The sequence below is a fragment of the Acyrthosiphon pisum genome, chromosome X (assembly GCF_005508785.2).
Source record: "Acyrthosiphon pisum isolate AL4f chromosome X, pea_aphid_22Mar2018_4r6ur, whole genome shotgun sequence".
Lineage (NCBI taxonomy): Eukaryota > Metazoa > Arthropoda > Insecta > Hemiptera > Aphididae > Acyrthosiphon > Acyrthosiphon pisum.
The window spans coordinates 77,591,832-77,607,861 of record NC_042493.1 but is presented as its reverse complement, the minus strand read 5'-3'; the positions used below and the strand labels follow the sequence as shown (position 1 = coordinate 77,607,861).

Genomic DNA, 16,030 nt, shown 5'->3' with positions numbered 1-16,030 from the left:
TTATACCAAATTTCGCGAAATTGAAATAGGTATTCAAATCTCGGTATAGACACGGTAACTTTACACGGGATAATCATAACGAATATACAATAATATATATTATATTACGCACACTTCGTCACTTCATTAATATGACTTACAGCTGACGTGGATCGGTGTGATGTATTATGATAGAATATTATAATGGTACTGCTATAACATATTCTATATACGTGATATTGAATGCGATTCGACGAACGACGACAACGATTGTATTTAATCGCGATGTATGAGGGTTGTTTCCGCGATAATAGCTCGGAAAGCCATTTTCCCATGCACGGCGCGTACCTGTAGTATTATATAAAAATATATTACGTGGGTAAAGCGAACGGATATCGAATTCAATTGTTGTCGAGTTGTCGAATAAAAAAATAAACATTTTCAAGTGATAATAATAATAAATAATAATATATTATAGGTATTATATTTTAGTAGGGATGTGTTTTACATTATACAGATATAACACGCATTTAGTAAAAATGTTTATTAATATTTAGTATTTTTTATAATACTCAAGTGAGAAAAAAAAACTCAAAAAAATATTATTAACTGCTTTTATCGTAGGTCTTAATATATACCTACCAATATTTTATCAAATATTTATATTTATAAATATCAATTAAAAACAGACTATTAACTACGTCACCCCCTAAAACTTGGACTAAACACTAAATATAACTCCTTCCCTCACTCACCCCCAAAGTCAACAGACACGCCTAAGGGCCCATATTACAATAGTTAAACTAAGGCTAAACCACGAATTCGGTCGGTAAAATCAGTGGGTTAAGCGTAACCGAGGTTTAAACTATGATTGTAAAACGGGCCATAAGTACCTATACCATTGACATTTATAACTTATGGATGAGGCATTGTGTAAAAATCTGATACCCAACACCGCTGATACCATGGTATGTTCACTGGTAAACGCAACAGATCATTGCACCTCTTTTCACTCTTGTTTAAAATGTATAGGTTTCTTATTATCGAGAACCGTCGTTTCTATCTCTATTGTGTAAGCTAAAAGCCCAAAATGAAGATAGCTGGATTGCCATATCCATATATACATATTAGTTATAGTATGTTTAATATCAATGATCCATACGATATAATAAACGAATAATAATGATTAGGGCTTGGAAGTTGTAGGAGCTGCATATTATTATATATGCCGTCGATTTATAGCAGAAATCAAAGATATACAATGGTGAGTTTAAAAATTAAAAATGCATATTTAGCATATTTCGTTCATTTTATAGGGGGAAAATGCATATTTCTTGATTTTCATATTTATATAGTTATTTAATATTCTCTAAAGCTGTGTATTTTGATAATATAATATTGCATAGAAAACTCAATATTATTTAACTGAGGTTTTTTTTGCATATTTGAAAATTTTCCATGCATAATTCTTCTTTTTTAGCTCCTACAACTTCCAAGGACCAATAATAATAATATATAATTTGGACTCACCTGGCGGACGGATCGGTGGCGGTCCTGAGCGCCAACACTGCAGCCACCGACGAAGTCCTCGAGCTCCTGTTGGCGTCCACCAAAGCGGCGTTGTTGACGACGTGCTGCAGCTGCTCCGTGGCCGCGTCAATCATCAGAGACGTGACCGCTGGCCGCGGCGTCGGCGGCGGCTGAGGCACTTGAAGAGACTGTTGTTGCTGATGGTGGTGCTGGTGATTTACAGCAACGACGTGCTGCTGCTGCTGTTGTTGTTGTTGTTGTTGCTGCTGCTGTTGATGGTGGTGTTGTTGTTGGTGGTGGTGGTGATGCTGTGGATGGTGTCGCTTGGGCGACATGACACCCTGCACGTGATCCAACATGGGTTCGAACACGGACGCTGTGCCGCCTTGATCGGCGGTAGGCGAATCGGGCGGCTGCTGAGACGGCGGCGGCAACGCGCCCGGAAAGTGTTGAAACTGATAGTTGAAATGTATGAGCGGCGGGGCCGGGACCGGCGGTCCGTGATGGAGGTGCTGATGCTGCTGTCCGTTGTGTTGCTGCTGCTGGTGTTGTTGGACATGGTGTTGGTGCTGGAGCTGATGATGAACCGGCTGTGGCTGTGGCTGCTGTTGCTGCTGCTGATGAAGATGCTGCTGCTGCTGTTGTTGGTGGAGGTGTATATGGGGGTGGTGGTGTTGTTGATGATAAGCGGCTGATGCGGTCATGGTTACCGCGGCCGCCGCAGCGGTCGGCGAACCGTAATCCTCTTCCATTTTGAACCCTACGCCCGCGCCCGTGGCGGCGTACGTCTCCTGGAAACTCGGCAACTGGAGACCCGACGCACCATTGTGCTGGTGCTGTTGCTGGTGATTCGGTTGCTGTTGTTCGGCCGCGTCCGTCAGCACGGCATGCACGTCCGTCAGCGAGTCGATCTCCTCGTTCAGCGGCAGCTCGGAATACGAACCGGACAGCAGTTCGGCAAAACTGCTCGGCGTGAATGAGGTCTGCAACGTGACGAAATACGCACAAAACCGTGACGTTCGATATAAAATGGAATATGATAGATTTAAAATAAGTAGGTAGTAATAGGGTAGTAGTTGTCAGTGGCGTATTTACGGAGGGTTCGAACCCCTCCCATTGACTATCGTGCCTCGTACATGTTAAATTTTTCGTTTTTACATGATTAAAAAAAACAAATTTTATCATGCGATACGAAGAATTTTGTAAAAACTTGACGTCCCTTCAATTTCAAAATGTTCAATTAATATCGTGATTTTTTTTTGTTATAAATTTACATTACCAATATCACATTAAGATTTTGCACACTATTTACATTCCCACAACAAATCTAAAAATCCCCGTTTGAGCCACTCCTCGGGTTGGGTTAGGAGGGTGAAAAATACTTTCTGACCTATTCTCGTACCTATCAAATATACAAACATTTTTTTATCCTAAGCGGTCAAGCCGTTACGTAGGAGTCCGTACACTAACACCGTGACACGAGAATTTTATATATTAGATGATTAAAAACTCAGCAGTTTTATATGGACTTATAAGCTCCCCATGGCTGTGTTCTGAAAATGAGCTGGACCTTCCCCATGACAAATTCCTAAATACGCCACTGGTAGTTGTAGTAGGTACTTGATTCGATCGATTGACAATCGTTTACATATTATTAAAGTATATAGGTACGGGCGATCCATTTAAAACGTAAGGCACTTGTAAAACTTTTAACGTTGATTTCAACTTAGGTATACTTCGATATATTATAAAACCCGAATTTTTAAAGATTATAGATTACTAGCAGATATAAATATTTCAAGTTTTTATGAGCGGAGCGGAGTGATTCTGTGATATTTGCTCCACATAACGCTATTTCACTACTTCGCTCATCTAAACATTAATTATTAATATTTATAACTAAACTGAACTATACTTGTCGTCCGAAATTTAATTTTTATGGATCGAAATACTCCAACAAATATTCTGCATAGGAATGTGAAATTAAAAATGTATGTTGTCATTGTAAACGGCGGAAGACATAAAAAACTATAACGATAGAAAGAAATAAAAAATATAATTTTTTCCTTGAAAATATGTCGTTTTATAGTGTCTTAAAATTATATACAAAAGAAATATTTCTAAAAATGTTATTGTTTTCTGAAATAATGTTGAACGTTTCCCGTTAAACGGATCACCCCGAATAATATTACAGCCACACGTCCAAGACTGTATCGTAAATGTACATCACGTGTAATAAACGACAGAAAGAAAAGGACTTGGTGGCCTGGGAAGGTTTGATGGGTGTATGTATAGAGACGACGGACTTACAGGACGCAGTGGCCCTCCAGTTGTCGAGCTGGGAATCATCATGTGACGAGGATCTATGCATTCACGGGTATCGATATAGACGTGACTTTAGGACATTATGCGAATTCGAGTAAAAAAAAATAGACCTCAATCTATACAGGTATATCATAATTTAATGTTATGTATAAGCGTGTATAATATATTATAATATTTTATGACAGTGCTGTGCACTATTTAATACGATTTAAACGAAAAATTATTTAAATACGCATAGGTAGGTACTATTATAATAGATATCGCACCCTCAACACATATAATAAATTATATTGTTGAATAACACAAAAATAATTGTTGATTTTGAATATTATTGTGATACGAGTTTTCTCGTGGATATACAATGCTTCCTATGTGTATATTATGTCGTATTTAATAATGGAAAACTTTAAAGTCCTATTATTTACTTACTCAAAAGTAGTCAAAACGTATTAATATGTTTCCGAGTTACTACAGAAAAAAATATACGTATATATTAGTACCTATATTATATACCGTCCAAGCGCTCAACTTGGAACTCGACAACCGTTACAATTTTTGGTGGTCCAAAAACCATTTTATATTAAAAAAATACAGTTCTGGAGCTACTGCTTAAAAAAAAAATAGTGTAATGGTTGCGAGAGCCAATATGAGTGCCTGGACGGGCGTTCTACCTACCTATACCGACCTTGCGATACACGCGTTTTAATATATATTTTATCGATTTACCTTAACTACTGGTCCGTGGATGACACTTCGGCGTCCGTATACCTACAATATGACCTAGGTACGATAGACATACGATAAGGTTCAGAGGTACCTAGCAGTACATCACAATAATATTATAGTAATATAATATGATACCGCGGTCGACTCGCGAGGAGCTGCTCGGTATTAAACACTTTTTATTTTTACCACGGAACGACTATTCTGTCGAGAGATCACAATACCTAATAATTATAATATTATCTTACGCGAAACCTTAAACGCTACTCGTAAGAACGCTGCGCACACACTGAGATCGACGGCGGGCGTGTCGCCTATGATGATAATAATATGATTATCGTCGTCGAATTATACCTATGATAAAATTATTGTGTTGGCCGTCGTCGGGCACAAATCGCCATCACTCGTGTCATTAAAACGTCGTTATGACTGCAGATAATACGCGATCGTATGGAATAATACAATGAAATTTACATTATGCACAAACGTCGATCAATCGCAACCGCCGTGTGTGTTTTTTGATCAATTATCTGAATAATAATTGTAACAATAATATTATCTGTGCGGACCGCGATCTCCGGACAACGCAATAAGCGCTATTATAATGACTGAACCCCATCGACTGTGCAAACAATCACGACCGATATTATGAAAATATATACACCGCACGTAAATGTCACGCACAATATTATTATTATATACATTTCCACGCGTTTTATAATATTATTATTATTATAAAGTAGGTAACGATAAATTTATGACGATAATATTATTATGTGGAATAGAACCGAAATCGATCTACGCGTATATCTTAGGTATTATAATATCGTCCAATGTCATCGCGTTTACTCATATTGTTATCCATATTATGTGGGTTTATTGTACTATTATTATTATTGTTGGTCCTGCAGGGTTATAGGTACCGAAAATGTTAAAATATTATGCATTTATCCCTATTCCCAAGCATTATGAGCCCCTACAAACAAAATGTAATTATAATACGCACTTAGAACGTAGAAATAATCACAACATTTTTTTTTAAAACGAATACATTATTATTGAAATTAGTTAGACTTTAACCGTTTCTCGTAAGAAGAGCGAAAAAAAAATACAGCTAAATACCTGCATATATATAACTTACAAACTGTACTACTATACTGCTATATATAGTTAATTAAAGTAAAAACAATTTTGCCATTAGAATATGAGTCAATAACAAAAAATCTTAGAAACCTGTTTCCACATAATAATATAATATTGGTTCTAAAATAAAATAAAATCATTTACTTATTGAAAATTGTCTTTGAAAAAGTATCCAAAACTCAAAACCAAGTACTTATATATTAATCCGAATAGTTCGTACATTTTAACCTTTCAATAATAATATGTCGACGTTTTCCGATCCCATTAAACACGTCATAAGATATAATTATAATATGTACAGTATAGTGACTATATGGTAAACATATTTATAAAAAAGATGACTGTTGTTATTATAACTATTGACTTCTTCGGTTTCAACAATTCAATATAAAATTGTAAACATATTGTGTCGTGTACATCTTTTTCATTCACGCTACCGTCCCGTTTGAAGTTTGTCGGGACCAGGGAACATTTTGATCAAAAACGGGATGATAATGTTTCAAACGGGTCTCATGGTCACCCTTCCGTATACTAATAAAGTATGGGATGCACGGGGTTGACTAAATATTTGAATTGCTAGAATTTGTGCGTCGTATATTATTATTATTTCAGTATATTCAGTATTGTAGTTGTAGACGATAACTCTCTTTCATTTCCTGAAAATTATGTTTATTCGGTATAATATTGACTCGAATCAATTCCTTTGAATGTTTTGTTTTTCCTCTATATAGCAGATGAGAAGGAGACAGTGGATTTATTTTATATCTAAGAATTCAATACATCCGTGACCGTATACGGAACGTAAACAGAAGGATCGGTGGTTTTTAAAATACGACAATCTATCAGTAAGATTCAAAACAACTACTTTTAAATTAAATACACAGGTACTTTATGTTAAGTATAGGTTGAGTGTAGCTGCTCAGAACAAGTCAAAATATTTTTATAATTGTATCGTGTATAGAAAATGCTAATATAATCATTCAGTGGAAGTCTTATCAATGGTTGTTTGTTTTAGAATTACACCAAAAGCCAAATTCGATTCAGTTGAAAACCGATTTTGCTTAATAATTACCGTTTTCCTTGATTTCTGTTTTGTTTTTTCCCGGCGCTTTTGAAAACTCTTAAGAATCTTAAATTTTGACCCAAATACCTACACCAACTAGAATCATTTTCTCATCGACTAAGATACCGTTGAAGAAAATCAAAGCAGTGTCACTGCCCCAAACGGCGATGACAGACACAACAAAAAACTATACATTTATGTTATATTAATTAATTAAATTTGAGTTAGGTACCTAAAGTATCATTAGGTAAATCTTATCGTGTATAATACTAAATTGATTATGGTTTTACCACAAATTTGTCTTTTTCACCATAGGTAATAATTTATTATTCTTATATTGAATATTGTTATAATTAATTTACAAACATGAATATCAATATATTTTAAAGCAAACATCAGCTGCTTATTTTACGATGACGTATTCTATATATACACTTTTTTATTTTTTTTTCCATTTTCAGGGTTGTATGATACAAAAAATTATCACTTTATTTAAATGGTTTTTTTTTACGAGAACAACTTCTCGAGGGGCTTCGTGAATTTAATAGAAATATTTTTATGTTATTAAATGTTTCCGAATCGTAGTACGGAACGTACACATGACCTTTAAATTTTCATAATAATTGTACCTATACAGAAAAGTTGACCTTAAGGAGGCACCACTACAATTCTAAACAAAGTACAATTTAAATATATGGAATATATATAATAAATAGAAAATGTTTCGTTGAAAAAAAAAGACAGGTAGGGTAATAAACAAACACATAACAATATTGACCACCAATTAATTTATTTTTCTAATGGATAAAACATGATATTATCACTTAAGATTTTACTTTAAAAATGAAAATGCGATATCAGCTTATTTAAAAATTAATATTTTTCCAACCAATCTTAATATGTTGCACTACGATCTATTAGAAAATATTGGAAGTATTATTCATAAATAATGCATTTATTTCTTATTTTAAAAATATATGTTTTAATATTTAAATACCAACCAAAATCACGAGTCTCTTAGTATATATGAATCTACCTAACAACACTTACAGAAATAAATAGAATGAGCAAAAAAAATGATAGATAGTTGATGAACAACGTAAATAGTTATAAGAAAATCTGATTTGATATATTATATTATTATTATGAATGAGCCAATTTGAGTTGTGATTTTTATGTTTTGTATATGACAGATGTACTTGCATAGTACCTAATATAGAATATGCATAAATCTATAAATACTTCTATTAAATTTTCAGGTCTACATAGGAAATACAAATTGCAAATTGTATGATAGTAAAACTGAGAGTAAACATTTTTTTTTGTTATTATTATTCATATTTTTATGTTCTCCATCGTTAAAACTTACATAATTGGTTTAACTATATGTATTGTGTATTCTTATTTGCAAAAATAAAAAATTATTATTATAACTATACCGATACTGCGTGAACACTTATTATATTGAATTAAAAAAAAATCTTTATCAGCTAATAATTGATTCCTCATCTATTGAAAACTTAATCAAATATCTGGTTATATATTATGCTCAGAGATTATTATTTTTTAAATTACATTAAAATAACAGAAACATTTTTATAAAAAAAAACCCTCGGTTGCCGTAATAATGTTACAATTTGTTTGCAATATTTCTGTAGTTTTTATTGCCCCGAGGGAAAACTACTGTCAAAATTTCATACGATCTAATGTAGCTTCTTTAAAATACCTATAAGTTACAACGCATAATCCTATAGACCAGGGGTTACCATGGATAAACGTTATCTGGCTCCAGACAAGAATTTTATTTTTAAAATTATATTTTTGTAGGCGATATATAAAAGGATTTCTTTAATTTTAATTACATTTTTTGATTTTACTTTTTTTTTGGATAAATAAGTACATTAAATTTGTATGTCTGAAAATTTCCTGAATTATTCTTATAACGGGGCCTCCAAAAATATTAATTTGTGATCCCTGCTGTAGGCTATGACGTACGATTTCAGATTTATAAATATGGTCTGGTTGATCGAAAAACTTTTGGATCAGACCTTTTACAAATATTAAAAATTAAATAAATCACATAGGTACCTATATATAGTATACGGGTTCAAACTACAAAACAGTCTAAACTAAATAATGCCAACAGAAAACTGAATGATATGTGATTATTGCTTAAAATTTGTACGCCAGTTATTAAATTCAGAAAAATCAAACCCATTAAATCTCATATGTATTGGAACATATAACTTGAACGCCTTAAGCGCTATCGTAGAAGTATGTAAACACTTTAATTGACACGCTAAATGTCAAACTTTTGTTTGAATCTATTGTTGAACGATACCGTAATATTATATTACACGCCTAACCATTGCATCAGCTGATAGATGTATAATATTCTTCGTACATTGAATATCATTATAAATAATTTTTGTTTAATGTCAAATTTTCAATTTTTTATTTTTAAATAACTCGTTGGAAATGTCATTCTTAACTTATATTCTTTGTTTAAATAATAATTATCAATTATTAGAATATTATAATTATCGGGCGCGCGGGCTGCTGTTGAATAAATGATTTAATTAAATGTTTGCCGATTGTTGAGTCACTGGGCGTGATGGAGGGTTATTTGACAAGAAATTAATCTATCAATTTTTTTATTAAAATTAATTAATTACAAAAAAAATCTACTTATCGACTATCGTCTTTCAAAAAAATGCAATTACATACACACAATTTTTTTTAAACATTAATATGTTTTTTGGCTGTTTATAGATATTTGTATGTTCTAACCGATTTTGCGTAACGCTTTGTTTATTACCATAGAAACGAATACAATGTAAAAATTACATAATTCCTACTAAGTATATAATATATAATTGATGGGGTTATTTATTATTACATTTTTATGATTCATATATTTTCTTCAAGGTGGAAAATATCGAGCAGCGTGTGCTACATTTATGTCACACGATCACCACTTAATATAAAATTTCGAATTTTTGTATTATAAGCAACGCAAAAACCTAGATAAATCCTCTAACTATAGTCGGTAGTTGTCAATCTTCTTGGATTAAACATATTTTATAAAATAATATTATTTTCAGATATATTATAATATTATGCTATACAGACACATTTTTAGTTTTGATCCATGAATTCAAGTAAATACATTTTTTATTTAGATTTCGGTAGACGATCAGATGTAGGAAATTTACATGCAGTAGCACGTACATACTGTACAGGTTTCAAATTATTTTAAATTTTACGACTTCTTACATTTTTGATTTTACACGATACTGAATTGTCGATTAATGTTGGCTTTTGTTCAAAATTCCGATACCCAGTCAAGATTAATCGATAAGTTTCACAGCTAAAATTCTAAAGATTTAATATATATTCACATATATAGGTAGATATTAAGCAAACATCGAAGTCAACAATTTCTACAAAGAATAAATTATTATTTACTTAAATATTTGAAATCTGTTTCTATTGTTTTAAATTCTATAGTGGCGGACATTTCTTTGATAAACGTATTTTTGGTGTATCGAGAGTGCTTTCAAAGTTTTGTGTAGGTTATTATATATATCGAAAAATGAATGTATCCAACACGTCATATTATATTATTGCATTTTATTTTTGGTCAAAACTTTTTTCTCAGAAATAACTATCCAAAACCCAAAAAAAAAAAAAAAAAAATGTTTGATAATAAAGCGTTTTACCGTTCAATATTAAATAAAATGTTTTGTTGGTTCACTCATATTATAACCAAAATAAATACACAACACTTTGTTATTTTATTAGGTTTAACCTTGTATATCGACAGAGCTTACTTGCTTATTATACATAATAATAAAAATAACAACTCGAACAATTTTATTTTGTATATAAATAATATATAATACTAGCTAATCCCAATCACTTCGCTGCTGCCCGTAAAAAAAAAAAATTATGATTGTTCAACTCCTTTTGGGTGCAACTCAGCTTCCCCGGTAGGCAATCCCACTTCGTTGGATCGTAGACAATGTACGCGACAGCATATCAAAGTAGGCAATATGCGAACATTCAATTTGATGCATTATGCTTGCACTTGATATGCCATGCAGAATAACCAATGGCAACCAATAATACATAAATACTAATTTCTACTAATTATTTCTCGTATATAACCAATAGTAACCATTTATAAACAAACATTTCCACCGTAAATCTCAATATCCTCGTTTGAGCCCTTCCCTGGATGGGTGGTAGGGGGAGGGCGAAAAAAACTTTACGGCCTATTTTCAGACCTAGTATAATCAACGGTCAAGCCGTTACGAAGGAGTGTGACCACTAACACTGTAACACGAGAATTTTACATATTGGAAGATATAGCTATAGTTTTAGATAAACCATGATGAATACTATTCCAAATATCAACAATAATGATCGTGTATAATGGCTTTCCAACGTTTTCATAATAATATTGTTATTATTGATCGTAGTAGCTAGTAAATGATATAATAGTAACTATTACTGGAATAATTCATTAGGTTCGTATATAATATTATATACTGTTTTTCTTTTCTTTATTATTATTTTTTTTTTTTTACTTTTTAAGTTATTTTATTCGAATTTCTCGACGGGGAAACCGCAGATCAAGACGTGGTGGGGACCGGACGAATAGAAAAACGACTTGTCTGGAACCGTGTCCCGGACCTATTGAATATTAAACGAACCAAACCGCTGTAAGTCCTGCGTGTAGTGCACCTCTATACCTACGCGAATGCCGCGGTGCCCCACCGCGCCGGAGGTGTATTATATATTTTAATATTTCAACTGAAATGATGCTCGAGAGAAAAAACAGTACACCACCATAATAATATATAATAATAATATACACTCGCACAGGCATTAATAATAGTTGTATAGGTACAATTCAGAAACGATTTTGAGAATATATTTACGCTACATTCATAAAATTAATATAGACTTAGGTATAGGTAGGTAGTTATGTGTTTAGTTTACATAATATTGCAGCAACGAGTTTTCTCGTAGTAGGTACGATATGTATAGCTGCGAAATATGTAGGTATTTGACAATATTATGTATATATATATATATAATAATTAATAATAATATGCAAAAAAGTAGGATAACTACTCTATGCAGTATAGTTGTATTAAACATTGTATTTAGTTACAATAACTAATCGAAAATGTAGGATAGCTACTTTGTGTAGTTACGACAACACTGTTTTTCGTAGTAAAATTTGTTTATATTTGCAATAACCACAATTTATAGGTTAGTACAACTAAATAAATAGGAACAACTAAACCCGAATGGCAATAACAACTAAATGAATAGGTGTCGCTATAATAACTTGAAATTTAGGATTATACGAACTGTTTAATGGTTACCACGACTATTTTTTTTTCGTGATGCTATATTATAGATACCTAGCTGATTTCGAGATGTGATTATAATATTATAAAGCCGATAGAAATATTATAGTCATTTTTAACTTATCTTATTTAAGATATGCGAATGTTTACATTTATTCTACATCGAGATGTTAAAGAATGTCGAAATCGAATTAAAACGAATACAAAAGTAAATTATTATAATATTATGCTTTGCAAAATAAAATATGGAATATCAACGTTTGCACAAATCGTATATAATAAAAGATTATACCGCATGGCGCATGATACACTGTTAAAATGCATAATATTGTAAATGAAAAGTGTGACACGTTAGTTAATAAAATAAATTATAAATTATATTGTGCATAGTACAATATTCATGTAGAAATGAAGTTATTCGAAATCCACGGATAAATACATATTATGATGTATAGATCAAGCGTATAACGCATAAAATATTATAATTTTAATGTGCGAATAATTACATAAATTTAGTATAATAATTATATTTATTTGTACGTCATTTTAATTTTATATCTATCGATTTTTCAGCTTATATATTTAAAAATATAAAAAGTCAATTGACGAGGCTAAATTCTTATCAATTATTAAAGGAAACAATGATTTTAACTTATATATTTTATTAACTCATAATCTTGATAACAGGAGTAGCACAAAAACGTATGAATGATAGTCGATAAAGATGAAATTCAATTCAATTTTTGCATCATAAAAAAATAAAACATGTCCATACATTAAGTATACATACACCAAGACATTAAAAAAAAAACGGAAATTCAAAGGAAAATGTAATAAATAAACACATTTTAAATTTCCCTTTTTTTGTCCACGTAAATTTTTTTATTAGATTTCTCTGTTAATTCTCATTCATTTAATACATTTTCTTAATAATATGCAAATAGCATATATTATTATGCTTCCTTATTAGTAGTACAGAATTAAAAACACATAAACTCGTCTACAGAAAATGAAAAATAATCATATAATGGTTAAAATATTAAATAATAATAATATTTATTTATTTACGGTGTAATTAAAAAAAAAATCGATGCGGACCATGCGGTTGGTTTCAAAAAAAGTTTATCAAGAATTTGTGAATTTCTCTCCTCTACTTTGTAAATTTATTGTTTTTATCAAATGTTTTACGATTCTTTAGGGAAACGTCAGAGGCAGAGGTAAGCATTAACAAGTTAAAAAGTTAAAACTAAGTTGAACGTTTTTTTCTTTCTAAATATAGATATTTTCAGTTACTTTAAATAATAATATTATAAGTTGAAATCATGTTATACAAATCAATAGCTATAATTAGCTAATTAGTTATTTTTTACTTAATTATGTCTTACTTAAACAATTATTATAAATATGAATAAACAAATAACTATATCCTTATTAAACAATTTAATTTATATGTTATGTGAAAATAACCTGTAATTATTGTCTATTGTTTAAACAACAGTTTGCCTTAACTCTTAAGAAACAATAATAGTAGAATTTATTTTGAATTAAATATTTAGTTATTGTTTTAAATGATTGAACGGTTTCGCGGTATTCAATATTCATTATAATACGTGCACCTAACATAGAAATAATAATAAAAAAAAATGATTTTAAAAACTAATATTAACCAATAGTTTAATTGATATTTTTCTCTACACTGACTTCAAACTTTATGATTCGAATACCTATATTGCTGGTGAACTATTTCCCATTACAAATTATTAACGTTGATATTTTAACTTGACCAACTCGAGAAAATGATTTTCATTAAATTGCACACACCTTCCTACAGAGGTTGATGCACGTAACTAACTATATTACTTGTTTTCGAAATCAACGCTTTATTACGATCGGCACAGACGGTTTTTTAGATTTAATAATAATGCGCATCGCGTTACTCAATATAATCAAACTCGAAGTGTCAACGCGAAAATAAAATATTCTAGAAAGTCGTCGTATTATGATATATAAATTATAAATGCGCCTCATCATTGAATGCATCACTTTTGCAGAATACCGTGCTGTTATTACAGGTGTAGGTAGGTACACACGTTTTATTTATTAATATTATTTATCGCCGAACGGAATAATATTATATTATATTATATTGTATAAAACGATCGGCGGCGGACCGGGGCGATTGTGTAAGAGTACCTATATTACAATATTATTATAATGTTATTTAGTATAATACTTATCTCTATTATACGCGACGGTTATAATAGAAAAAGTGGTCGTCTGTTGCAGAACTCGCGCACTACTATGTCTAGTATATTATATTATACGTTTTAAGAACCTACATGATACCTGCTCGTAATAAAAGTGACCAAAACCGAAAACCCGTTTGAATAATAATATTATATGGAATGATTTGCAATTTGCATACATACACGCGTATAGTAATAATATCATGTAAAGTAACTAGTGTAGTATACATATAACACTATTAAATACAGGTAGGTATATATAATAATATTAGGTATAGGTACTTGTCGATGGCCGAACACCGGTAATCTGAAATTATGTGAAATGCATATTTTTATATTAGATATTTCACCGCTTATATATAGGTGTCGCAGGAGATGTGCATTACGTAACTCGGTACAATGTCACAGTATTCGCGCACATAAATTACGACGTTTTGCTAAATATTACAACGCTATTTAGAATATTTATGAGTTTATATCGGTCGATTTGAGAAAAAAAAATCTCCACGCGCGCCAAACTTTATTCGATCCTAAAACAGGTGTATGTTTCTAGGTGGCTAAATAGGTACAATAATAATATTATAATGATAATGATAATTAGGGCCTAGACCCTAAGTTCAATTGACGACCTGAAAATATTTAGTAGAGATGATCAAAAGTGAGTCTGTGGGAAATCGCCATAGCTATATTATGCTAGTATATGCTCACCTCAATATTTTCCCCTCTAATAATGAATGAATTCATACTCTAATTTTTGGACCACATTCACAAATATTTAGAATTGTTTATTTTTTTTAAAATCTTCCCTGGAACTGACGATACAAATTTTTTTTTTTAAATTAGAGCTAACCAATTTTTACTAAAAATAATAATTGTACATGAGATAATTTTTTTGAAAATGTTGATGTATATGAATCGAAAATTAAAGAGTAGTTATAGTTACTACATTTTAAGTATTATTATAAGGATAATAATTGTCAACGTTAAATATTTTAGAATATTCATATAGTATTAGAGACTTTTGCAATGATTAAAAAATTATAATAATTTATATAAATTCATTATAATTGTTTAATTTGTAAAAATTGTCGGAGTAAAATAAGTGCTAGACTACATACATGTATATTTCGTATTATATTTTATATTATATGTAAAACCAATATAAAGGACCATTATTCCTATATTATTATACATTGATTTTCATAACTCAAAAACTACTCGTTGGATACGTGACGAGTCACACTCATTCGACGAAGTTCTCTCAGTTAACCCTTTGAGTCCGGCTATTGGAAAAAATGAAAAAAGTTAAAATTTTTTTTGATAGAATTTTTTATTGTGGTCCAACTAAGGTCTCTGATTTTTTTCAAAATTTTTTTTTAAGCGCTTCACTTACTTTTTTTCCCGGGACTTCTAAGTCCCGTCAGGGTGATATGCATTATAATGAAAATTAATAAAAAAATCATTATTTGCATTAAAAAATACGAGAAATCTACTTCTGATAATATAAATTTATTTAAATCGTAAACATAAAAATAAACGGACTCCTTGCCAATTTTTACTTTGTTATTTCATATAAAAAAAAAATAATACATTGTAGTAAAATTATTAAAAGTTTTGTAAATAATTAAAAAAATTAT

The 16,030-nt window shown here is 30.9% G+C and overlaps 1 protein-coding gene across 3 annotated transcripts in view; it reads right to left on the bottom strand.

The window, feature by feature from the left end:
• The window catches only part of LOC100162780 (probable nuclear hormone receptor HR38), an 88,739-nt gene that overhangs the window by 14,330 nt on the left and 58,379 nt on the right, over positions 1–16,030 (bottom strand). For all 3 annotated transcript variants that reach the window (XM_029489573.1, XM_029489575.1, XM_029489571.1), the window contains exon 3: positions 1,510–2,492. In XM_029489573.1, the coding sequence (XP_029345433.1) occupies positions 1,510–2,492 (983 nt within the window). The remainder of the gene's footprint in view (positions 1–1,509; positions 2,493–16,030) is intronic.